This window comes from Protopterus annectens, chromosome 7.part1 (assembly GCF_019279795.1).
Source record: "Protopterus annectens isolate FY-2018-M chromosome 7.part1, PAN1.0, whole genome shotgun sequence".
Lineage (NCBI taxonomy): Eukaryota > Metazoa > Chordata > Ceratodontiformes > Protopteridae > Protopterus > Protopterus annectens.
This window is the reverse complement of record NC_056740.1, coordinates 331,532,863-331,555,029: the sequence shown is the minus strand read 5'-3', so window position 1 is coordinate 331,555,029 and position 22,167 is coordinate 331,532,863. Positions and strand designations below refer to the sequence as shown.

The window sequence follows — 22,167 nt, the reverse complement described above, 5'->3', positions numbered from 1 at the left end:
CCATGTGGGTTATGTCTGTGAGCCAGTTGGCAACCCATCTTGTGACGTAGGGGTTTATGTTCAGGCTGGTGAGCTTGTCTATAATACCTGAATGGGGAATGGTGTCAAAGGCCTTTGTGAGGTTTAGGTAGGCTGTGTGAACCATCTTTCCCTTGTTTATAGCCTTGGTAACTACCTCAAAGAAATCCACCAGGTTTAGGAGGCATGAACTGCCCTTAACAAAGCCGAACTGGGTAGTGTCCAGTGGTCAGAGGCTCCCAATGTCTCTGTTAATATGATCCATGATGATGCGCTCCATAGCCTTGCAGACCATGCTAGCCAGGCTTATAAGGCGATAATTCCTTCCTCTCCTCACACAAGAGATTAGACCACAAACCTTCCTAATGTAAAACAACTGACCTAAAGCCCAAGTGCTTAAACCAAAAGGCTTAGAATAGCAGTTACAATTTAATCAGGCTACTAACAAGCAGTAATAAATGCAGCAGAATAAATGTAATTGAATATTTTAAGAACAAGCAGCAAAAGCAAAATAAAGTAATAAAGCAGGAAGAAACACAAATACAGTAAAAGCAGCTGAATAAAATGCATTTGTTTAGGTTACGTCGGAAGGGAGGAAACAGAAGATAATTCAAGGTTGAGAAACTAAGGGGGTGGGCCTTCCCAAATGATCTCTCTGTAGTCAGTAGAATGAGCTGATGAGATGGAACTAGGAAGAGTGTCCAAAATGAGATTTACAGTAGAGTTGGGCAACTCAAAAGCCACCAAATTTAAGAATACAACAAGAATTGGGTTGCTGGGAGGGAAAATATGCAGCCAGAGATCAGCAATATTCAGAGCAAGAAGGCCAAACAAACACTTCAGCTAAACAGAGATATTTCTAAATAAAAGAGCAATGTTGTTTCTCAGCTCCTCCCACTAATTAACTGATGTTATTTACTGTTTGCATAGGAATTTTTTGCTAACTTTTTTAACTGACTAGCTCTTAACACAACTACCCTCTGTAACCACTCCCTTGCTCCAAGTAACCTGATTATATATAAATACTGAATCTCTTTTCATTATAGTCAACTAGAATCACTTGTTTGTGTGTTTCAATAAAGGGTATTTTATTTTTAACTGAACTGTGCACTATCTACTATTTTATTATTTTTTGTACTACATATAAAGTTAGATTTTAATTAGTGAAATGGGTGCATAACATATTTCAAGGAGTGAACTTCACTCCCTCCACACTGTCAAGTTTCTACTTGATTTGTTGTTGACCCAGTATACGTTGCATACTGGGTTTTCTGAGACTTCAAGGGATACCACAGATGTTTCTTTTTGCAGATATGGTAAGTTTATTGGAAGGTGGAAGGAGAAGGGACCAGGAGCCCCTGGAGAATGGTCCTAGCAAAGCCTGACCTAGACCTGAAGAAGGAATCTAGCCTGTAATGCTTTGTAAAAGTATGTACACCGGACCAAGCTGCTGCTTTTATAATGTTTCCAGAATTCAGTCCTTTCCAGAAATCCATAGATGAAGCTAAGGCTCAGGCAGAATGTGGCTTGACCCTGCCTTGAAAAATTTTGGTGTGGTGGAAATAATATAAGGTAATAACCCAAGACAAACATTTGGAAATAGTCCAGTTTGACACAGTTCTCCATTTCTCTCTCCCTCTCAAGAAATTAACAACCGACTAGAAGTTTTGAAAGATTTTGTTCCGTCAAGATAGTACCCGAGTTGTCTATGGATATTCAAGAGATGAAGTATTATTTCTCCCTTGTTTTTGAGATTCAGGAAAGAACACAAAATGATGGATAGTTTGGCTTAAAGTAAATTTGAATACCACTTTAGGCATAAAAAGGATTAGTTCTCAAGAAAACTCTTTCTGTGGAAAATGAGAAGGTTGACCACAATAAGAACTTGCAACTCAGATGCTCTTCTTGCACAGGTTAAAGCAAACAGCAAACTGTTTTCCATTTAAGAACCTCAAGTCAGCCACATGATCTGGTTCAAATGGTGCAAGTGTTAGAATGTCTAACACAAAATTAAGATCTCAAGGAGCAGCCACTGGATTTCTTGGAGGTCTCTTATGCAAACTCATTTCAAAAATATTTTCACGTGTGAATGTATTGAAAGAGGGGTATCCATCCTGAAATAGCTGACAAATTAACCTAAAGGGAGAAGTAATAAAGACCATAAGACAGTAGCTCACACAAATATTATAAAAAGAGAGAAACACTAGACCTGAATGGGTGCTAGTTATGTCTTTGACACCAACCAGATAACCTTTTCCATTTCTTAATATATGATCAGAAAAAACAAATTGTACAAACCAAAAAAAAAAAAAAAGACAAAAACATGCTGGTCCACAAAGACTCCAACTGAAAAAGCACTAAACTAACCACAAAGTGAATAACCAAATAAAAAATACAATGTACAAAAATTGTAAAATATGCGCTTTCATTTTAATCAAGAAAAACATTAACAGACCAATATTAAATAGTTAAACAGCAACTTAAATACTTAATTAAATAAGTCACATGACAGCCGCGCCTCCAAACCAACAAAAATTTAAAGCAACAAAAAACATTAAAAAGATTTTTCACATTTTCAAGAATAATAAATTACATGTTTAACCTAAACATGGAACGTAAATAAATAAAATAAACAAAATAGTTTATCTTTCCAGTGCCTTTAACTTTAACAAACAGCTTACTGAAACATGTTTGTTTAGTCTGGGCCACATACTGGTATTATCTTAAACTGCCAGTACAGTTCGCGTTTTTTTCTAACGCCAACAGCCAAGGACCACCACAATCACTTCTTCTTCTTCTTCTTTCGGCTTTATCCCGGTTAGGGGTCGCCACAGCGGATCACCTGTCCGCACATTGAATGGCAGTGGAGTTTTATGGTGTCGAGTTGCCAGCCCGGCGCCCAACCTTCCACAGAAGGCATACTCACACACATACCTAGGGCCAATTTAGAGTGTCCAAAACACCTGCAGCATGTCTTTGGGATGTGGGAGGAAACCAGAGCACCCGGAGGAAACCCATGCGACCACAGGGAGGACATGCAGACTCCACACAGAAGGCACCCCAGCCGAGGATCGAACCGGAGAACCTCTTGCTGTGAGGCGGCAATGCTAACCACTGCACCACCGTGGCCGCACAAGGACCACCACAATCACTAATGTTTACTTTTTCTATAATAGTACATTTGAAAGCATGACCTGGGTATTCAGCAACACGCTTAGCCAAAGCATTGTTCTCCTTATTTTTTTTTAATATCATTTACATGTTTACAAACCCTATCTCAGAGTTTCTGTTCTGTTTTTCTGACGACAAATTGCAACATACACAATGCCACTAGTATAACAGTTGAAGGCACCCTACATCTTAATGATGAAGTCTTTGATCTTAAATTGTTCACACAAAAGTATGAAACAACAACTACAGTAATGATCACACTTACTCATTTTAAAAAAATCGCTAAATGTTGTTCACATTTTTGGAACCAAACTTCTCTACTACACTCTTCAAATTACGGCCTCTTCTGTATATTATATTTGGTTTGTCAGCTACTTTTGCTGCAATATGCCTATCTTTCAATATGATCCAATTTTTCTCAATAAGGTTTATAACAATAAAACTATTCGCATTGAACAGGGTGATAAATGAACTCTTAAAGGTGTTAGTACGATGTCTTAAAGTAATGTCACGAACACCAGTACACTTTTCCTCATCCCTGTCAACTCTTACCTGATACGCACTTGTACTCGTATGTTCAGGATTTAAAATAGGGGCATAAAAATTCCCTTCCCTTTTATTAACAACCTCGTACATTAATCCATACACAAAAGATAATCCCTAGCTAGAAACATGCTTTTAACAGTTTCACATTCATCCAGAAAATGTTCAAAGGTTCATTCAGGCAGCTCAAACAAATTGCCCTTTAACAAATGCACATTTTTGTGTGTGTGGATGTGAACTAGTACAATGTAGGTAAGCATTTGAAAAGGTAGGTTTGGGATGGATTTGTGATATAAACTTATATTCAGATTGTCTTTACTAAGCCAAATATCAAGACACATGATGTTTAAGTCATTAAATTCATATGTGAATTTTAAGAAATCAGTAGTTTTATTTATGTATTCAAAGAAATTAGCAACCTTGTGAACAATGTCGTCCCAAATGATAAAAATGTTGTCCAGATAATGGCTGTAAAATTTACAAGATTTCTTATAGCCTGAGCTAAACAAATTTTTTTTCTCCTATTGGACCATTACAATGTTTGTAAAAAGCCCACAACAAGCTGAACCCATTGCAATCTCTGATTGCTGTAATATTTAACTTTAAACATCAAACAGTTATTCTTCAACACAATCTCAAGCAATGTTTTGTAACTCTTAATTTTATTCTGTAGAATGAATACCTTCATCAAACAGATATTCAACAAACCATAGCATCCCAATGTCATGGGGATGACTGTATAAAGATCTTTAACATCTACTGTAATAAACATGTAACTTTCTTTAAATTCAAGCTTGTTAATTTTACATAGAAAATCTCAAGAATCTTTACAGATCTGGGTCTCTTGTGCTACCAGTTTTTTTAGTTAAAAAAAAACTTGCAGTAATTGCTCCTAGCCAATTCCAAAAGAGGGAAGAAAGTACACTTGTGTCCCACTTAACATAACTGTAGCTGTTCGAGTAGATCAATGTTGCATTACTACTAATCCTTGGGACTTCCTGATGTACAGAAGCCCATGACTGGCCTGATTTCCAGAGTGTTAGCATCATCCCAAGCCGACGGACAGATGTCTGGACTTCAAAGTGCAAGAAAGGTGTCCGTTAGTGCCATCTTCAAGTCTTTGCTGGGAAAGCAGCGTGCTGCCTGAGGACAGCATGACTTCCCCAACTGTTTGGTCTTGGTATTGAATGCAAAACAAAAGAAACAAAGGGAGAAGGTTGGTATAAGCCAAACAGATGATAAGAAGTAGAAAGAGATGAGGTCCCTACTTAGATGAGGGGTATGAGGGAGGGAATGTGTACTGCAACACTGATCTACTTGAATATCTCCAGTTATGGTATGACGGGCACAAATGTAGTATGTTTTTCATAGTCGATGTTGCTATACTAATCTTTGGAAAGATTTCCAAAGCTGCTCTGAGGGGGGAGGAGATGGAGTAGTGTTTTTAGAAAATAATATTTTATAGGGTGGCAGAGGCAAACCCTGCCCTAGCCCTGGATGCCTGACCTACGCTGTAATATTTTGTGAATGTGTGATTGGAATTCCAGGTGGCTGCCTCTAGGATTGTTTGAGTTGGTACTCCTTTGCACAAAGCAGTGGTAATTGCCCCACGTCTGACGGAGTTAGCTCTAATGTGGCCAGGCACAGTCTTTCCATGGTGTGTGTAACAGAACCTGATGCAGTTTGCAATCCATTTTGAGACTGTGTGCTTAGAGACAGGCTAGCCCTGTTTTCCCTCTACAAAGTCTACCAACAGCTGGTCAGCCCTGGCCACAGTCTTTGTTTTGTCCAGGTAGTACCTGATCTGTTTGTGCACATCCAGTGAGGGGAGGATTCTTTCTAGCCTTATTCTGTGAATTTGGGGAAAAAAAACTGGCAGATGGATAGCCTGCTTAAGGCTGAGTTCAAAAAACACCTTGAACATAAATGAAGGGTTAGTTCTGAGGTTACACTGTCTTTGTGGAAGACAGTGAAGGGCTCCATACTCATGAGAGCCTCCAGTTCAGAGATTTTTTTAGCTGAAATGAAAGCTATAAGAAAGATGGTCTTCTAAGTCAGCATCTTGAGGGCAGCAGAGGCATCTGGTTTGAAGGGCAATAAGGTTAGGTTTTCCAAAACATAATGTAGGTTCCATGCAAGGATAAGGTCTCTCCTGGGAGGTCTTGGGTGCATCACCCTCTCAGAAACAGCTTCATGTGTGGGTGAGAGAAAAGCAGTGGATTAGTCTGCAAGATAAAATTGCCTAAGCATGAACCTTTATGCTAGAGTAAGAGAGACCCTGTTCAAACAGGTTAGACATGTAAAGCAATACTGAATGAATGTTTGCTTGAGCTGCAACAGTCTGTTGCCCATGACACCAAAATGGAGAATCTTTTCCATTTTGCCATGTAGGACTTCTTGGTGTTCGGCTTTCTTGTCGCCCTAAAAATAAATAACACCTCCTTAGATTAAGACATTGAGGTAGGTGTCATGGCCCAATCCTCCAGGAGAGATGTCAGGCTGAGGTGGAAAACAGATTCCCTGATTTGGCTGAGGAGGTCTGTGTCCTTCAGGAGCACGTGAAACCTCCCCTCACTGAGAGTGAGGAGTAGAAAGAACCAATTATGTCTGGGACAGAAGGGGGCTACCAGAATCATGTTGGGTCTGTTGGCCCCAGTCTTGGTAAGTACCCTCAGAATGAAAGGTAATGAGGAAAGGCATACAAGAATTGCTGGCTCCATGTGAAGGCGAAAGTGTCTATTTTCCAGATTCCCTCCTGCTGGGTTCTGGAGCAGAACCTCAGAAGATGTTTGTTCTGGGGACAGGCAATGAGTCTATAGATGGGATTCACAATAGCATAGTGAGATCTAGGAACACATCAAAATCCATTCACTTGGGTCAAGTAAGCTCCTGCTCAGGAAATCTGCCAGAATATTGCTGTGGTCTGGTATGTATGATGCAATGACAGTGATTCCCAAGTCCAGGGCCAGCATCCAGATCTGTCTGGTAAGGTTGCATAAGGGGTAAGACAAGGTCTCCCTGTTTATATACCACAAACAGTGGTACTGTCTATCCAAATTTGCAGGGTTCCTGGACTCTAGTGCTGTCAAAAAGCTTTTGTGACCAGAAAGAAACTGCTAGCATCTCCTTCTGATTGATTTGCAACTGTGTCTGTTTTGGGGACCAAATGCCCTATACCCTCATCGGGCCTAGGTGGGCTCCCTAAGCTATGTCTGAGCTGTCTGTGGTAATGGACTTGCCTGCCTGAGGCAGTGTGAATGTTGCTCCTGAGTTGTTTTGTATGGTGAATTCTACCACAGAAATTCCTTCTTGAGGCATGGGAACAAGGGAAGAAGGATTTCGAGGGGCTGAGAGTGTTTTTCCTTTACATTTTGAAAACCCACATGTGAAGCTTTGCTAAAGGGACCATTAGGATACATGAAGTCATGCACCCTAGGATCCTTAAGATCTCTCTGGCCAAAATAAGCTGTTTTGCAAGCAAGTGGTTGAAGTACTCTTTCAGGAAGACTATATTGTCCTGAGGGAAGAATACCTTCTGTTGGATGGAGTCTATCATGACTCCCATAAACAGAATACTTGTTTGGGGAGTCATCTAAGACTTCAGTATGTTCAACATGAGATCCACCACTTGGAAGCAGTCTACAGATGTCTAGAGGGCATTTAGGGTCTCTGAAGTGGACCTTCCGTGGACAGTCGTCTAGGTAGAGACAGATGTGCACCCCCAGCATACTGCAATGTACTATTAGAGAAAACAAGCATTTTGTAAACACTCTTGGGGCAGTACAGAGCTGAAACGGAAGAGCACAAAACTGGAAGGGGGAGCCTAAGGCTACAAACCTAAAGTATTTTCTGTGGCTGAGCGCTATATATACATGAAGGTAGGCATCCTTTAGGTCAACTGCACCCATGCAGGCATTCTGAAAAATCATGGGCAAAACCTTTGCACAGTAAGCATCTTGAATTTCGGCATGTGAAGGAATCTGCTTAGCCTTGAGAGATCTAGGATAGATCTCCAGGTACCTTCTTTTCTTGGTACCTTCTTTTCTTGGAACCAGAAGGAGTCTTGAATAAAAGTCTTTCCACTGTTAACCTGGCAGAACCAGCTGTATAAACCCTTGCCTCAACAAATCATTGATAATTGGTGGCAATGTCTTTTCTTGCTCCTTTGGAGGTCTTGGCATGCCAAAAAAGTGTGTTTGCATGTGTGTGTGTGTGTGTGGGGGGGGGGGGGGGGTTAATTTGCCTGAATTGGATAAAGTATCCCTTTTCTATAATGCAGAGGACCCACTGATCCTTTGTAATGGTCTTCCACTGGTTTAAGAAGAGGGAAAGAGAGCCTGACTGCCAGGGGTCTGGGATGGAAGGGGTTAAGGCAGCAAAAAGGGGTATCAAACAGTCACATCTGTCCTCTGTGTTGTGTGTGCTCTTGGCAGCATCCAATCTCTGAGGCTGTTCTGGTTGCCATCTTCTGGATTGCCTTGGTCTTTTTCCATAGGGAGGTCTCCCCTTGTCTTGTCTAGATGGGAAGGGCCAAGGCTTAGAGGGGTAGTTTCTACTTTATCTCGGGGTTGGGAATAAGTAGAATTATTTAACAGTTTTAATCTGTTTACCTTCTTTGTCTAGTTTCTCGAAGACTTGTTCAGCTGGGAGTTGAAACAGAAACTCTTTGTCCAGTGGGACATTCAATAACTCTGCTTTAACCTGGTCTGACAAGGGCCGAGTTCTTAGCCAAGCATGTTTGCGTATAACTGACCCTGTGACACCTGCCCTGCAAGAATCATCTAAGGCGCATAACCACGTTTGAAAGGAGTACCTGTAATATTTGTCTAGCAATGTCCTGCATTTCCTTGTATAAAGTTCTTTCCTACATGGAATCAAGTTTTGTTAACATGTTGTCAAGAAGTGATTCCAAATATTTTATCATATGAAATTGATAATTTAATCTCTCATTGCAGGGGTAGCAGAGGTATAAGTTTTCTTAGCGAACCTGTCCAGTTGTCTGATCTCCCTGTCATTAGGTGATAGGTGATGTGATGACCCTTTGAGAACCCTTTTGGTAGCTTTAGTGGAGACTACCAAGGGATCAGCTTTAGGATTTTTGTAGAAATGTTTCTGCAGGTCAAGTACCCTGTAAAACCTATCTGGTTTCCTAGGAGCAGGTGGTAAGAAATCCTGGTGAAGGGCTATGTCCTCAAACACATTATCTAGCATGATGTGCACCAGTAGAATCGCCAATGGTCAAGGGGAGGGTAAGCTTAGCAGGTCCCTGTAATGTGTTTGCATCTATATCACGTTATCAAAAGTTTACTTAATCGAATCAATAAAGGTCGAACTTTATTGATTGATTAAGTAAAACATCGAACAATGTAAAAAAAAAACAAATAAAAAAAACTAAATGGCGTAGGCAGGGAGGCAAGCCCCCCTGCACCCCCCACACCCACCCTACTTAAATATACCAACTCCAATCCGCACTACATTGCGGTAAACGGAAATCTCCCCTTATGGAGATTTCCGTTTACTTGCACGATGTACTTCACTTTCGATATTGTTGTGCTGACAATATCAGACTCGATATTGTCAGCTTACAACAACGTGAAGTAGACCCATGTGTTTGAGATTGGGAAAACTATTTACTTTTCCAGTTAAAGGTTTCTTTTATTTTATGTAAAATTTCCCCAAAGAAAAGGTCTTCGGGTAGGGAGGCAGAAGAAACAGTGTCATCCCAGTCCAAATCAGGTAGGTTTGGAGTCGCAAGTGACCTGAGTAGGTGAGTTCTTCTTTATCTTCAGAGGATGAGCAGCCTCCCTCCTCTGGGAAGGCTATATCCCTCTAGTCCTTTTGGTTGGAGCTGGGGAGACTTCTAAAGTCTGCAAAGGTTCTCTAGCTTTAATGAAAGCTATAAATTTCTATGCTATCTTAACTAGGTCATTTAACAAGTGTGGCCAAGGGATGCGATCTACTAAGCCCTACTTCGAAATCATTTCTCAGACATCAGAAGCTGATGCCTGCATAGCAGCTTCAGACCCAACTGATATATGAGTTGTGATGGTAGTTGTGAGAAGGTCGGGGACTGTAGCGGCATCCTGTGGGGTCATGCCAGAGGGTTCTGGCCTAGTAGCTGCCAGTCATGGGGGCTGCAGAAGTGCATCTCCAAGTTTCCCTGAGTTTTTGTCTTTTCCCTTTTTTGGAATCACACCAGCTGTCATTGGACTGGTAGCGGAACCTGTAGAAGACAGGGGTTGGGACACTACCTGAGAAGTCAACAATGAGGCTTCCATATGTGCAGTGAGTACCTCAGCCCAACATTTAAGGGTTTTTGCATGGGATTTACCATAGAACAGTTAGTGTGTCATGCTAAGGCCCCATACAAGACAAGTGAAAATCTTTATGTGGGATTTGCATCCCACAGGACAAACGGTTATTAACTTTTCTGAACGTTAATTAGAGAAATATTTTCCCCAATGGGGTACTTATCCGTCCAGAAGTAGGGGAACAATGGAAACACGAGCCAACCAATGGACTGCAAGTGTATGAAACACACATGAAGTGCACTGGACTGCATGACTAGAAAGAACTGAAGAGGTCACTGATGGACACCTTTCTTATACTCCCGACGTCTGGACAGTCAAAGCATCCAGCAACTTGGGATGATGCTAAGACTCTGGAAATTGGGCCAGTCATGGGCTTCTGTATGACAGGAAGTCCCAAGGATTAGTACTGCAACACTAACTATGAAGAACATCCACTGTTGCCTGGGCCAGAAGGGAGTCACTGCATGATCTCTGGGGATTACTTCTGAATCTTCAGAATTACACTGGGTATCAGTGGAAATGGTAGAAATGCATCCAGGAACACTCCTGTCCAAGGAAAAGAAAAGGCAACTGTTTTCCAGACTTTCTTGCATGGGGTCCTGGAGCATAATTTTGCCGGATGATTGTTCAGTCAGGAGGCAAAAAGGTGTAAGTGAGGAAATCACCACAGATGGATCAAACATTGGAAGACCCCTTGATTTAGTTTCCATTCATGATGGTCTGCCTTTGCCTTGCACAGGTTAAACAATTTTACTCTGACAGAATGTAGGATGGCTGCAGAGTGAGATTGTGATGTAAAGCTATATTCCATGCTAACATAACTTGCCTGCCATTACAGGTGATTTCAGACAGTGGACTGCCTTGTAAGAGCAAGCATCTCTTTTACATGTATGTGCTTGTGTCTGGCATTGTTGTCCCAGATCTCTGGGACTTGTATTCCCTTTACACTGATCCCCAAGTCATGTCTGAGGTGTCTGTGGTAAATGACTACTTTGGAACAAGAGGAGAGAAGGGTGACCTGGATTCAGGGATATTTGATGTTGCCACCAAATCACTTCTCCTCACAAAAGCCAGAAGTGGAATCTAAAAAAACAATGGGTGTTGGTACTGGGACCAAAGAGACTTGAGATACCATTGTATCTTTCTCATGAGGAGTCTTGCTAGACATATCATGAGAATTGGGTGCTATGAGATCCAGAATCATGAGGTATTCCCTCACAGTGACCAAAGTCAAAGTGGAAACCCCTGGAACAAAAATATTTTTTTTCATATGGAAGAAAAACCCACTGTACTAAGGTGTCTAGCACACACTCTTGGAACACAATCCTGTATGATGAAGTCAAAAAAGACATTTGCATGTTCTCTTGGAATCCCAGCCTGAATATGAGATCACTTTCCACAGTGAGAGATTCCTGACAGTTTGAAAAAGACTCTACAAAGATAAGCAGGCCATCTAAATATGGAAAAATGTGATAACCTGTAGCCTGCAATAAGCTATAACTGCAGCTAGACACTTTGTGAATAATCTTAGAGAAGTGGATAGCCCAAAAGGTAAGGCAGAGTAACTGATAATGTAATGCAGACATACAAAACCTTAAGAAAGTCTGAATGGACAGAAATGTGATGACAAGCATCTTTTAAATCTAAGGTTACCAAAAACTTAAATGAGAAAGAAGGGTAAAAGATTTAGTGCAAGCATTTTGAACCTGGACACTATCACAAACTGGTTTCAGAAAGAAAGATCCAGAATTGGTCTCCAAGCATTTTCTTTCTTCGGCACCAAAAGCATTCTTGAATAAAAACATCTTCCCACTGGGAAGAAGGAACTATTTCCATTACCCCTTAAGAAAGCATGTGCTGTAAGACAAGAGTGAACAGTGGGTGGGGAGTTTGGTCTGGTGGATGTAGAATAATTCCCTGTAAAGGACAGATTTCTTCCCACTGCCATCTGTATATCTGTTGAATCAGTCTCAGAAATCATATGCCTGCTACCACGAGAGAAATGGATATTTAGACTTTCTGGAAGGAATAAGGGACTGCCAGAGTGAAGTGGGAACAAGGTCCCTTAGACATTCATTCTGACTTGAGTGTCCTTTGTTTTTTTTGGGGGGGGAGGGGTCCTGCTTTCTTTTTGGAAATCCCCCTGCCACTGTTATTTAAATGTCTGCTCACTAGCATTTTGGTGAAACTGTTGCTTTGTTTCTTGTTAAAACTGGACAAGGGAGTAGATAATTCCTTGGAAAATTTAGAAATTTAGAGAAGGAAGGCTAAAAATCTGGGAGGTTCCTTGTATCAGTTTGCCTCTCTCATCACATTTTTGATAACCTCTGCAACAGACGGACCAACAATTAAATCTTTATCTAAAGGTGAATTTAAAATTTTATATTTTTACACACTCTGGGAGGTTTTGAGAATGAGCCAGACGAACCACCTCAACACAGCACCAGTGGCAACAGCCCTGAATGTAGTACAGAGTCATAAATCCCAGTCCCTCACTCTTTCCCCTGATACTTTTAGTCCACTTTCCCTACCATATCTAGGCCCTCTCCACTTACCCCTCTACTACTTACCCTTCTTGAACACTGCTCTACTGATAGTCTTTCGCTCCTCTTCTGCTCCACTGGGCTCTACCCGCTCCGTTCGCCCTTCGGGCTCACTCCGCTCCCCTACCCTGCCCCCAATTCCCACCCACCCCCAGCACCTCTACCTTTATCCCTCCATAAACCACACCCACTGCTAGTCTACTCCAATCATTAACATACATCTAGGCACACCTTCCTTTTTTCCCGCCAAAACCAGCCCTCATACAAACCCCTATCATCATTTTTCCTGACCTAATACCACTCCTTCTTACACCCACACCCCCCCCCATATATAGTACAACTCTCCACATACTTATAATACATAGGAAATCTACCTGCTGCTCTATACTTAGTGTCCTCTATACACCATATAACTCTACTCACTACTATTATTCTGTCATCTCTTTCCCAACATGCTTTCAAAACTCTGTCTCATCCCCCTTTTTCTTTTATTTCTCCTCTCCTCATTCTATTGCCACCATCTCTCCCAACCCACTTTTCCCCTACACTCCCAACACTTTCACATAACTAATTATCAGAACTCACCTCTCTCACATTCATACTCTATTATTTCCTCCTTTTTGTATCCCTCTAACAATCTCCTTCTGTTCCAATACAAACTTTTCTCCTACCATACACTCCCCATTTTTATAACTACTAGCAAATCCCTCCAATTTACAACAGAACCCAATCTCTTTACCTTGCTATCTGTCCACATAAACTGTTCCATACTACATCTTATTAGCACTCTCATTTCTGGTGATATCCACCCAAACCCAGGCCCCTCCCCTATAACAGCCACAAATAAATCGTTATTATTTACTTCCCTAAACTCCCAAAGTATAGTAAATAAAGTCCCAAACCTCCATGCTTGGCTCATACACAATAAACCTGACATCCTGTCTATTTCTGAAACCTGGTTAAAACCACATATAAATGACTCTGAGATCATTCCCCCAAACTACTCCATCATTAGGAAAGACAGGTCTCTCAAAAAGGGTGGAGGGGTTGCCCTCATATATTCATCATCCCTAGCAGTCACTCCCTACAATAAACCTACTCCACACTTTAACAATGCTGAACTTCTCCTTACTCTACTACAAATCAACAATCACAAACACATATGTCTAGCTTCCCTTTATATACCCCCAGGGGATAACATCTCCACTCTCGAACTTATCCTTTCTTGGATTTCTAGTAACATTAGCAATGAAACCATAATCCTAGGAGATGTAAACATCAACTGGGCCTGTATTCAATCTCCAACAAACTCCTTAAATATTAACCTTTACAATTTCTCTCAACTAATCAACTCAGTAACTCGCCCTGCAAAAAACCTCTCCAGTGGAAGTATACTGGATTGGATCCTTGTCTCCCATCCTCACTATTTCTCAAACAGTGGCACCCTTCCAGACTCCCTTAGTGATCATTCACCCATATTCACCAACCGACTTCCCACTGTCCTTCAACAAACCCACAACTATATTACTATCCGTGACCAGAAAAAGTTCAACCCAACTACCTTCGTAAATTCTTTACAAACAATTAATTGGAACTGTCTAAAAACACTACCACTAGACATGGCAGTGTCACACTTCAATACAACATTCTTGAAATTACTTGACTCACAAGCTCCCTTAAGGACAAAGAGAGTAAAAACAAAATCAGCCCCCTGGCTCTCTAAACATACTCTTGCTATGATGAGACATAGAGATAAAGTCTGGGCACGCCACCAGAAACTTAAAACAGATCTGCTCCTTAACGAATATAAAATGCTTCGAAATAAAGTAAAGAAACTCATCACTTCTGATCGACAAAACTATTTCTCTACACTCCAAAACCATAATATAAACAACCCTCAGAAATTCTGGAAAGGGATCTCTACTCTCCTTCATCCTAGTACACCAGATACTCCCACCCCTGACTCAAATGCCTCTGAACTAGATCTGGCCACCCAATTTAACTCATTTTTTATTGACTCTATTTCCAAATTGACCTCTTCATTCTCCAACCCCACCATACTCTCTAACACCCCCTCACCCCCCCCTCACACTCTATCTTTCTCCACTTCTTCTTCCTGCTTCCCATCCTCTAACTCCTCTACCTCTTCTACTACCCAACCTTTACCCCAAGCACCTCCACCTTCCAACTCTCCCAACTCCACTATCCTCTCATTAAATCCCATGCCTACATCTACTATAAAGAAACTCCTTCTGAAATTGAAACCATGTACCAACGCCCCTGATAATATCCCTTCCTACTTTCTTAGTATAGCTGCTGAAACACTTGCATATCTCATTAGCATCTTAATTAACCGCTCCCTAAAAGAATGCACAGTTCCCCAAATTTGGAAACAGGCATATATTATTCCCCTCCACAAAGGGGGCAACAATAACAACATCACTAACTTCCATCCCATAGCCATTCTGTCCCCCATTTCTAAAATCCTAGAAAAATGTGTCCATCTTCAACTTCTCCCTCATCTCCTAGAAAATCATCTTATAACTCCCACACAGCACGGCTTCAGACCTAATCACAGCACTATGACAGCCCTCCTCTCCTTCCTTGAAACAGTAAATAGAGCTCGTGACTCTGGCCTGCTTGTTTCTACCTTACTACTCGACCTCTCCAAAGCCTTCGATACCATCTCACACAGCCTGCTCTTAACTAAACTCTCAGAACTTAACCTTTCTTCCTCCTCCTTACACTGGTTCTCTAGTTACCTATCCAACCGAAATCAAGCAGTAAAATGGAAAAAAGCTACCTCCTCATTCCTTAGTACCCCCACAGGTGTTCCACAAGGCTCCATTCTAGGTCCCGTTCTCTTCAACATATTTATAAATGACTTCCACAAATCAATCCCATTCTCAAACATCATCCAATATGCAGACGATTCAACTATCATTTGCTCATCCACCTCTATCACCACACTTCAAAAACTAACTCAAGATGCTTTCTCTACAACAGAGCAATGGATGTTAAATAATCACCTAGCTCTCAACGCCTCCAAGACCAAGCTTATGATATTTACTCCTTCTAAAACTACTTCTCTCAATATGAATACATTTTCAATCAGTAGCCAAAATAACTCACCCCTAGAAATGGTTTCAGAGACCAAGCTACTTGGGGTACTAATTGACAACCAACTTAAATTTACCTCTCACTTACAAAAAATATCAAAAACCCATCAAAAACTTGGCATGCTTTATAGACAAAATGCCTACCTTACCTCTGCTACTAAAATAACTCTCACAACTTCCTTCCTTATCCCCTCCCTTCTCTATGGCCCCCACTCCTAACTAATCTTCAGTCCTCTCTCAAAAAACAACTTTCCTCTTGCTACAACAAAATTGCAAAATTCGCCACCAGCCACAAGTCTTCCACCCACCACTGTCCTTCCCTCCAGAAACTAAAATGGCTAGAACTTCCCAATCAATTAACTTACACTCAACTAACTCTAGCCCATAAGCTTATTCTCAACCCCTCCCTCTGTCCATCCCACTCTACTGCCTTTAAAATGCACCTACCCAATAGAGTATTAAGATCAAACAATCAAAACCTACTCAAACTCCATAAACCTATACATCCCCCAGGCAAAAACCTTCTATCCTTCAACCTAGCTCGCCTCTGGAACTCCCTTCCTCCACTCATCTGCACCACCTCTAATCACTCTGCTTTCAAAAAATCTCTTTATACACATCTAGCATCACAGTGGGAATGCTCCTGCTCCCACCCTACATAACCTACTCTACTCCTTCTCACATCCCTCCCTGCTCTGCTTACATCTTTAATATACCCTGAAAATTCAATAGAATTTATTAAACAAGTCCTTATGTTTCTTCCTCCCCCACTATATTATGTCTTTGTACCTCCTCTTCCTTTTAGTAACTATGTTTTCCTAACTTTTCTGTATAAATGGATATTTTGCTGTGCTAAATAGTTAATATGTTTTTCTGCACAATGTATTTAACTGTATACTTGCTGTACTATTTGATATTGTCTTCTTTTTTACTACCTGTTGTACCTATTGTGTAACTTTGAATGTATTTTGGAGCTTTTCTCCCCAGGACTCCATTGAAAACGGGTTCATTTGGCCCAATGGACTATCCTGGTAAACCAACTGCAATAAATAAATAAATAAATAAATGCACTTGGAATGAGTAATGAATTGAGAAACAAAAGAAACTAAATCACACAAAGCCGACAAGATAAGGACAGTTTATGGTAAGTTGAACTGGAAACCTCTGGTGCCGAATGGACTGAATAAGGAAATTAAATGGAAGTATTTAATTTGAACTGTTTTAACACTTTGTGTGTTTAATTGTTGACTGAACTTTTTTATAAACTGTGTGTGACTTTGTTCTCACTTTTACTGAAGGCATCTGGACAAGGCACAAGAAGTGGGATTTAATAGGTTTTATTGTGTCTACTACCCTGTCATGATTATTTTATTTTTAATCATTTTTATTAGTATCAAATGTAACTTTTTGTCTTTCTAATTGCTTCATCTGGACTGTCAAAAGTAAACACCTCACTATTCTGTATCATCTTCAAAACAGCAGGAAGCATCAGCTTAAATTTCAATTTTCTCCACATACACTCTTACCACTGCCACAAATATTATGTGATGCTTCAAAGTCACTTCGGATTAACTGTGTTTCTTCCAGCTACAGATTAAGTTATACACAGTTGCCACATTTTCTACAATATCTGTTTTTATTCATAAGTTGTGTAACATTCATGAACTCTAAACCAAACAGAAACAATTATAAACTCCAAAAACAAATGACGAGCGTGGCAAACAACGTAAAAAACAATTCCTTTTATGAATGAAGCGCTTTTCGTCTGATCCAGTACACAAACTTCTTCAGATCCAATAAATGGTTTGTGTACTGGATCAGACAAAAAGTGCTTCATTCAATATAAGGAATTGTTTTTTACGTTGTTTGCCACGCTCTCATTCATTTTAACATTCATGAACTGACATGATTTTAATATAAACTTTGATTTGGTAACATACAAATGTCTGTCAATATGTTTTGGGGCATGGTCTACTCCCAAACAACCCTAAAATATTCTTTCACAAATTACTACTGTCCAGAACCAGAACCTGGCAAACACAAGTGCCTGCACCAGTTTATTAACAGATGACATGTTGTTACATAAAGATAATGGTTAATGTTCTATCTTCTCATGTTAGCCTTCATAGGGAGAATATAGAAACATGTGAACCCACAGGCTGCAGGCTCAAGTATCTGAAAACATGGGGTCTATATATTAGATAATCGAACTTTTAAAAGTTCGACTGTCATATGGTCAACACAATACGGTTGAACATCTAAAAGTTCGAACATCTAATAAAAAAAAAATAAACTACACAAATAACCTACCTGAACGTTTTAAGCAGGGGGGCAAGCCCCTCTGCACCCTCCACTCTTTAAATTTACCAACTCCAAGATTGCACTACAGTGCAGAAAAGGGAAATCTTCACATTCCATGCTGTATGGAGATCTCTGTTAAAACGTTCGAACTTTCAAAAATTCGATCATATGGTGTCGACCACATGACACTCAAACTTTTGAAAGTTTGATTATCTAATATAGACCCGAAAACATGCATGTCAGCTAGCAGACTTTGGGAAAAAATAAGGAAAATCCCTGATGGCAGCCTGGATATTGACCCTGCATTCAACTCTTGCCACATGGGGGAATGGGGGCCAACTGACTGCACAGGACTAACAGATGGCAGGCAGAAGGGGATGCAAAGCATACAGAAAAGAAAGTGTTGATTCTTCTGGATATATATTTATGTTGATTTTCACTGCAGTTTTTCTGCCTGACTTGTACTCACTATGCCATTAACACAGATTTAATTACTCTGCTATATATATTTTCATATGCAATCTACATATTTCTTTCTACTCTTTATACTTCTTCACCTAGTTCTACTGTGTTTATGTTTGTATTTTTTGTTGTTCTTTACAAAATGATCAAATAAAATACATTTGAGAAAAAACGACAATGAAAATAGTAATATTTTTAGAGCACTTATTTGTTTTTGAATATACTTGGTTTAACATTTGGACAGATTTTCAGAAGACAGTTATGGAGATGTGAAAAAAATGTATAAGTTAGAGGCAAATATGAGATATAATCTGTTAAGACATTTGATAATGCTACAAAATTGTTCTGCTTATTCTAATAACAGTACCTTGTACAATGTGTCCATATTTCATGACTGAAGCTTTTTTCATTTGTGCTTTACGGACCCTGAAATACATAAGTCACCAACTGAAATAAGCATAAAACATTGTATGCCAATAACCTACAATTCAGTAATAAAAATTCAAGCATTTTTGGGGGCGGATCAACTTTAACGAATTCTTTCAATGGAAAAGACTGACGTATAGAGCTGAAGGGACATGGTCAAGCTTGACTAAACAAAAAATAAATAAATAAAATTCATACTTGGCTGTCAAAAGAACACAAAGATGAAATTAACTGAATATGTTTTCTATCACTGTTTCGTGTTTAGTCTCACAAGGTTCTTCCTCTACTTTCCTACCCCCTTTTCCTTTCTTTCAGGCCCAGGAAAACTTGAGCCATTGTGTCAATGTATCCTCTGCCACTAAATGTTACACTACAATACAGAATAATCCATTGTCCACACAAAGTTATACTTCCTAAAGTCTACATTAAATCTTAACTTCAACCTTCACAAACTTTCCAGAAGTCAATGTTAAATCCTAACTTGTGAACCTGCCACACGTCACTAACTTGCCCACTGCCTTCCCAAAACAATGAACCGATTTCCTACTACATTCCCCATTATTCTTTCCTTCTCCAATGTGCATACTCCCAGTGTCTCCTAACGAAGGGGCCTATCCAGAGTATCATACTGAGATGCATTACGTCAGTTATTTTTACCTACATTCATTCTGCATCAATATATATACAGTCTATACTTGTCATAGCCTACCTTTACTTTTGCATCAAATTCATACACTATTGTGTCATTCTGCAATAAAAGTGACCTTCAAACTGAACAGACTCCTTACTATGTATGAAATCGCAGGCATAACTCCATCATTCTTAAAGCCTATGTAGGAAGGCATGTAGAATACACCACGGCTCTTCAGTTCTTCACATCGGGAAAACAGAAGTTATGTACTCATACTTACAATAATGCTGGTTCCTTTCAACCTAGTCTATCCGATATATAACTATTAGTGTTGGATCTGATCTGGCCATCTACTAATGGTCTAAAAAACATTGTGCTCCTTTAATTTCTACCCTCCCTACCCTTAATGTCTTGCACCTCAACCCAACTTCAGATCGAGTTTGCCAACTGGAAGACTTACTCCATAAAAATGTATATGTACATAAATATATACAAAATAAGAGCTAGTAGATAGGGATCTAACACCTACTGCTAAACTATGAGAAAAGGTGGCAATTTGGTAGAGGGAGGGATGTGGCACTGGATGGACTAGGATGAAAAGAATCCAGCATTACATAACTTCCATCTCTTATTTTATCCAGTTGTCCACTCTGGCTATCTTCTTTGTGGGTGGCATCATGACATGATACCCTTCACAAGTAAAGCTCCAAAGGAAGCCTTTGAGCTGGATATTACATCTAATTTATAATTCTTAGGAAAGTGTACAACATAAACTAAATTGCCATAGCACAAGTTTCCTCCAGAAGGCCATGAAGATTTCCAAAAATCTCATGGAATGAGATTTTGGCTTAGTAGACAGAGTCCTCTTACTGCGTGAATAAACAAAGGTAATGCAATCTGACAACCATCTGGATAATGCTTGTATAGACACCTTTTTCCCCATCTTGTTTTGGGCAAAGGAAATGAACAATTGGCAAACTTTCCTAAAGGTGTTGGTTCTGTGAAGGTAGACTTTAGTTGTCTGGTGAACATTCAATATGTGCAGCAGATATTCTCTATCATAGTAAAATGAGGAAGAAAACTGGCAAATTAATCAGTTGGTTCAGAATAGATTCTGAAGCTACTTCTGGGATGAAAGCAGGGTTTGTTCTTAATGTGACCATATTCTTCATGGAAGGTGTCTTTAGATGACAAGGTATGGAGTTTGGATATTCTCTTATTGGAAGTAATGGAAACCGGGAATATATATTTTTTCCATGACAGAAATTTTAAGTCTGCAAAAAAGATTGCTCAAAAGGTGGTCTTATTAAAGATTCCAGGACAAAATTAAGATCTCATGGACGAGGACGCAAGAAAATAATTTATTAAGGAAGTCTTTGTAGAACTTCAGCTGCTCCAAATCCAATGCCTTAAGGCTTCCCATGGACCAGGATGATCTAACCAAAGAGGCCACAGATGTGGTCTTGGATGACAGTAGACAGGGCAAGGGCTCCAGTCTACTGGTCCAAGCGTGGGATGGTCTGATCTGAGGAGGCACAGATGAAGACTGTGGTGAGAATCCCCTTGATGTTGAAGGCAAAAAGGGAGGAGACAGCCCATCCCAAAAGAAACCCCCCCAGTCAAAAAAAGGGCTCGTAGCATTGATGGTCAAGGAAGGTGCCTTCTCAGACACTAAAGCTGAAGGGGAACAACTCAGAGGCAGAGCAGCAAAGCAGATCAGCTCCAAGACACTGGCCCCGAAGAGAATAGACTCTCAGATGTCGGAGCCAAGGCCATCGTGGGATCCAAAGGTCTTAGGACTTTTAGATCTGGTTGGCTGGCAGTGAGAGAAGCAGTTGGAGATGACTGCTTATGGTATGCATTAGAGGGTTTCGGATCCTTAGCATGCTTGCAACCCACCTTATCACCTTTACTGGAGGAGGCAGATTAAAAATCCTACAAGGGAAGAAGGCCCTTGAGGATAAGCTTGGCCCTCCTTTCATTTACCAACTGAGAGCTGAAACCCACACAAACTACAAAAGGGAATGCCAGCTGGTCATCCCCCAACAGTAAGCACAGTGGTCATGAGCATCCTTGGAGGGAAGCTTATGACTGCAAGACACACATTTGTAAGCCTTTCTCCATACTACAAAACACACATACAACTGTTATCAAGAAAAAGCCACAAAAAACAGGAAAAACAACTAACTAACCTCCTTAACAAATCAACCAACCAACTAACAGCTAACAACTCTACACTGAAAACTACAAACTTATCACTAACAGCAAACACTATCCTAATAACACTAGGAAAAAAAGGAAAAAAAAAACAGGTACAGGAGAAAAAACACTGCCCAAAAAAGATACAGTAAGGCACAAACCACACAGCCGCTGTCTGGAACACCGGCAAACTACATCTGAGGCAATTTTAATGTAGAGGGGAGACAGAGCTTGCTGAGTTGAAATCTTGGGAATCATCTGGCACTGGCTCAAATAACCAAAAAAGCCCAGATGGAAAAGACAACACTGAATCAAAGATTTATAAATGAAAGTAACATCTGAGCAAAAAGAATCTTGTAAAAGCAGGCTTTACATAAAACTTAACATTTTTTTTCCATTTTACTGAAAAACCTGATGAAGCTTATGTAAAAGGGTTTCAAAAG

General features: G+C 40.2%; 1 protein-coding gene across 1 annotated transcript in view; it reads right to left on the bottom strand.

The window, feature by feature from the left end:
- Window positions 1-22,167, bottom strand: part of DALRD3 (DALR anticodon binding domain containing 3) — a 1,074,922-nt gene that overhangs the window by 597,146 nt on the left and 455,609 nt on the right. Inside the window, exon 7 of the mRNA XM_044078747.1 lies at window positions 18,836-18,894. Coding sequence (XP_043934682.1) covers window positions 18,836-18,894 — 59 coding nt within the window. The remainder of the gene's footprint in view (window positions 1-18,835; window positions 18,895-22,167) is intronic.